We start from the raw sequence: 2,116 nt of genomic DNA, 5'->3' as shown, positions 1-2,116 counted from the left end.
CGCCCCCGCTCACCCCCCGCCTCGCGGCCTGCCGCTGGCTGGGCGTCCGCTTTCTTGCGCAGCAGCTCAGAGTAGAAGAGGGTGGCCTCGCACAGGTCCTGGCGTGGGAGTGGGAGGCTGGGCTGCAGCCACTCCTGGCTCTGCCATCCCTCCCCGCTGATCTCGAGCCTAGTCTTCCCGGCCCCCCCAGCCACGCACCTGTCCGAGCTGGGTGCCCAGCACCTGGGCCTGGGCGGGCTCAGGCCATGCCAGGCGGACCCAGAGCTCCCGGATGTGGCTGAGGCAGAGGCTGGCGGTGGTAGCGGAACTGCTGTGCTTGCAGGAGGGGTCTACGGGCTCCAGCTGGGAAGGAGAGATGGCGGTTGCCGGGGGCTCGGGCACACCCCGGTGCCCTGGAGCCTGGCGCTCAACGTGTCCACATCCACGGCTCCCTGAAACCGCCACTTGGCCTGGTCCCGCACCACCTGCAGCCAGAGCTTCACAGCAGGCAGGAACGGGGCGTGGATGCCAGCCAGGGCCAGGGAGCGGCTGTCCCTGTGGTGTGAGGCCGGAGTTCATACCCGCTCAAGTGTCCTCAGGAGTCACGGCCCCTGGGCTGACAGCCACCCTCTGGGACAGGGCACACAGTGCCAGGCACCCACCGCCCCGGGATGCTGTGCCAGAAGCGCTGCGTGTCCGCCAGGGTCAGGTAGAGCTCCAGAAGCCCCGAGGCCACCTCCAGGGTCATCTTGGGGTTTAGCTCATCAGTCAGGACCCATGCCTCTTCCGCCACCTGCTCCAGAGGCTGGAGTCAGGCCCAGGCGACATGGAAGGAAGCTCTGGGCACTCTTCGCATGCCCACAGACCCCCATCAGTGACCGCTCACCAGGCGCTCCAGCTGTCGGAAGGTCAGGCTGAAGAAGTCCACCTCGAGAATGCTGCAGAGGACAGGCATCAGCCCCAGCCGCCTGCACCCACCCCTGCCCGCACAGGGGCCGTGCCCACCTGTGGAAGAGGCTGGCATAGATGCCGTAGCAGGACTGCAGGTCGGCGTAGACAGCGTCTGCTAGCTCAATGAGGCCGGGGAGGCGCTGCGGCCCTTGCTGCAAGGAAGCACTGCTGGGGCCTCAGAGGACCCGGCCGCGGCCACGCCCTCTGAGCCACACCTGCTCTCGGGGACACTTGGCGTCCAGGAGCCTGTCGAACCACTCACGGTTGCCTCTCTGCAACAGAAGCCGCGAGGCAGCATTGTGGGCTGAAGGGGACAGAATGATGGCGCACGGGCCGCAGGCCTCCACACACCTTCAGAGCAGCAGCCACGTCCACGCTCAGCTCCGTCTCAAAGGGGCAGATCTCAAAGGAGGGCTGGAAGAGCTGCAGCTTGCGGAGACACCTGCCAGAGGGCCACGTGCTGACCTGGGCCGCCGCCGGGCGCCCCCCACCTGCAGCCCTGGGCGGTGCAGCCCGCCCCGCCCCCGCCCGCACTCACTTCAGCAGCAGCTCCAGGCGGCCCACCGCCGTGCTGTTGGTGGCGGGGAAGTAGTCTCGGAGCTGGCGCAACAGGCGCAGCCCAAACTCGGAGAAGGCAGAGAAGCTGTCAGCCAGGCTCTCCTCCTAGGGGGATAGAGCCCTCTGGAGCTGCAGACCTGGCCTAGCAGCCCTGCTGGCCTTGGCCCGCGACAGGCTCCCTCGGTCCCTCCCCGCGAGGAAGTCCATGGGGACGGGGCCTCCCCCCCCCCCTGACTGACCCCAGGTAGCCTCCCCCTGCCTGCCAGCCTCAGCTTCCCCGCCACCCCCACCCCCGCTACTCCCACCACTCAGAGCCTTGTAGGGCAGTTCCTGCCGCCCCACCCCGTGTCTTCTTTCCTGACGGCCGAATGAAGGCCTCAGCAGCCTCCCGTCGTGCTCTTCAGACCCGTATCTTTGTTGTCACACAGCGCTTGCTCTCCCGTGTCCCGCGTTCCCCGGGAGGGCGCTCGGCACCCTTCATGGCCACGCCCACCTGCTCCTGGGGCAGCGAGGCCGCCTCCTCCCAGTGCGCCTGCACGTCCTCCAGCAGCCCCAGCAGGTAGCCATAGTCCAGCGTGCGACTCTGATGGTGGCGGCTGCTCGCCCGCCAGTGGCCACTGTGGTCTGG

The 2,116-nt window shown here is 68.2% G+C and overlaps 1 protein-coding gene across 1 annotated transcript in view; it reads right to left on the bottom strand.

The window, feature by feature from the left end:
• BAIAP3 (BAI1 associated protein 3) overlaps nt 1-2,116 on the bottom strand; it is a 13,303-nt gene that overhangs the window by 3,688 nt on the left and 7,499 nt on the right. Inside the window, exons 15-24 of the mRNA XM_006146364.2 lie at nt 1,982-2,105; nt 1,469-1,593; nt 1,282-1,372; nt 1,146-1,202; nt 985-1,082; nt 866-917; nt 642-772; nt 411-534; nt 199-342; nt 9-98 (exon numbers count right to left, since the gene is read on the bottom strand). Coding sequence (XP_006146426.1) covers nt 9-98; nt 199-342; nt 411-534; nt 642-772; nt 866-917; nt 985-1,082; nt 1,146-1,202; nt 1,282-1,372; nt 1,469-1,593; nt 1,982-2,105 — 1,036 coding nt within the window. The remainder of the gene's footprint in view (nt 1-8; nt 99-198; nt 343-410; nt 535-641; nt 773-865; nt 918-984; nt 1,083-1,145; nt 1,203-1,281; nt 1,373-1,468; nt 1,594-1,981; nt 2,106-2,116) is intronic.

The sequence above is a fragment of the Tupaia chinensis genome, unplaced genomic scaffold (assembly GCF_000334495.1).
Source record: "Tupaia chinensis unplaced genomic scaffold, TupChi_1.0 Scaffold000178_1, whole genome shotgun sequence".
Taxonomy (NCBI): domain Eukaryota; kingdom Metazoa; phylum Chordata; class Mammalia; order Scandentia; family Tupaiidae; genus Tupaia; species Tupaia belangeri.
The sequence above is the reverse complement of the archived record's forward strand: the minus strand, read 5'-3'. Positions and strand labels throughout refer to the sequence as shown.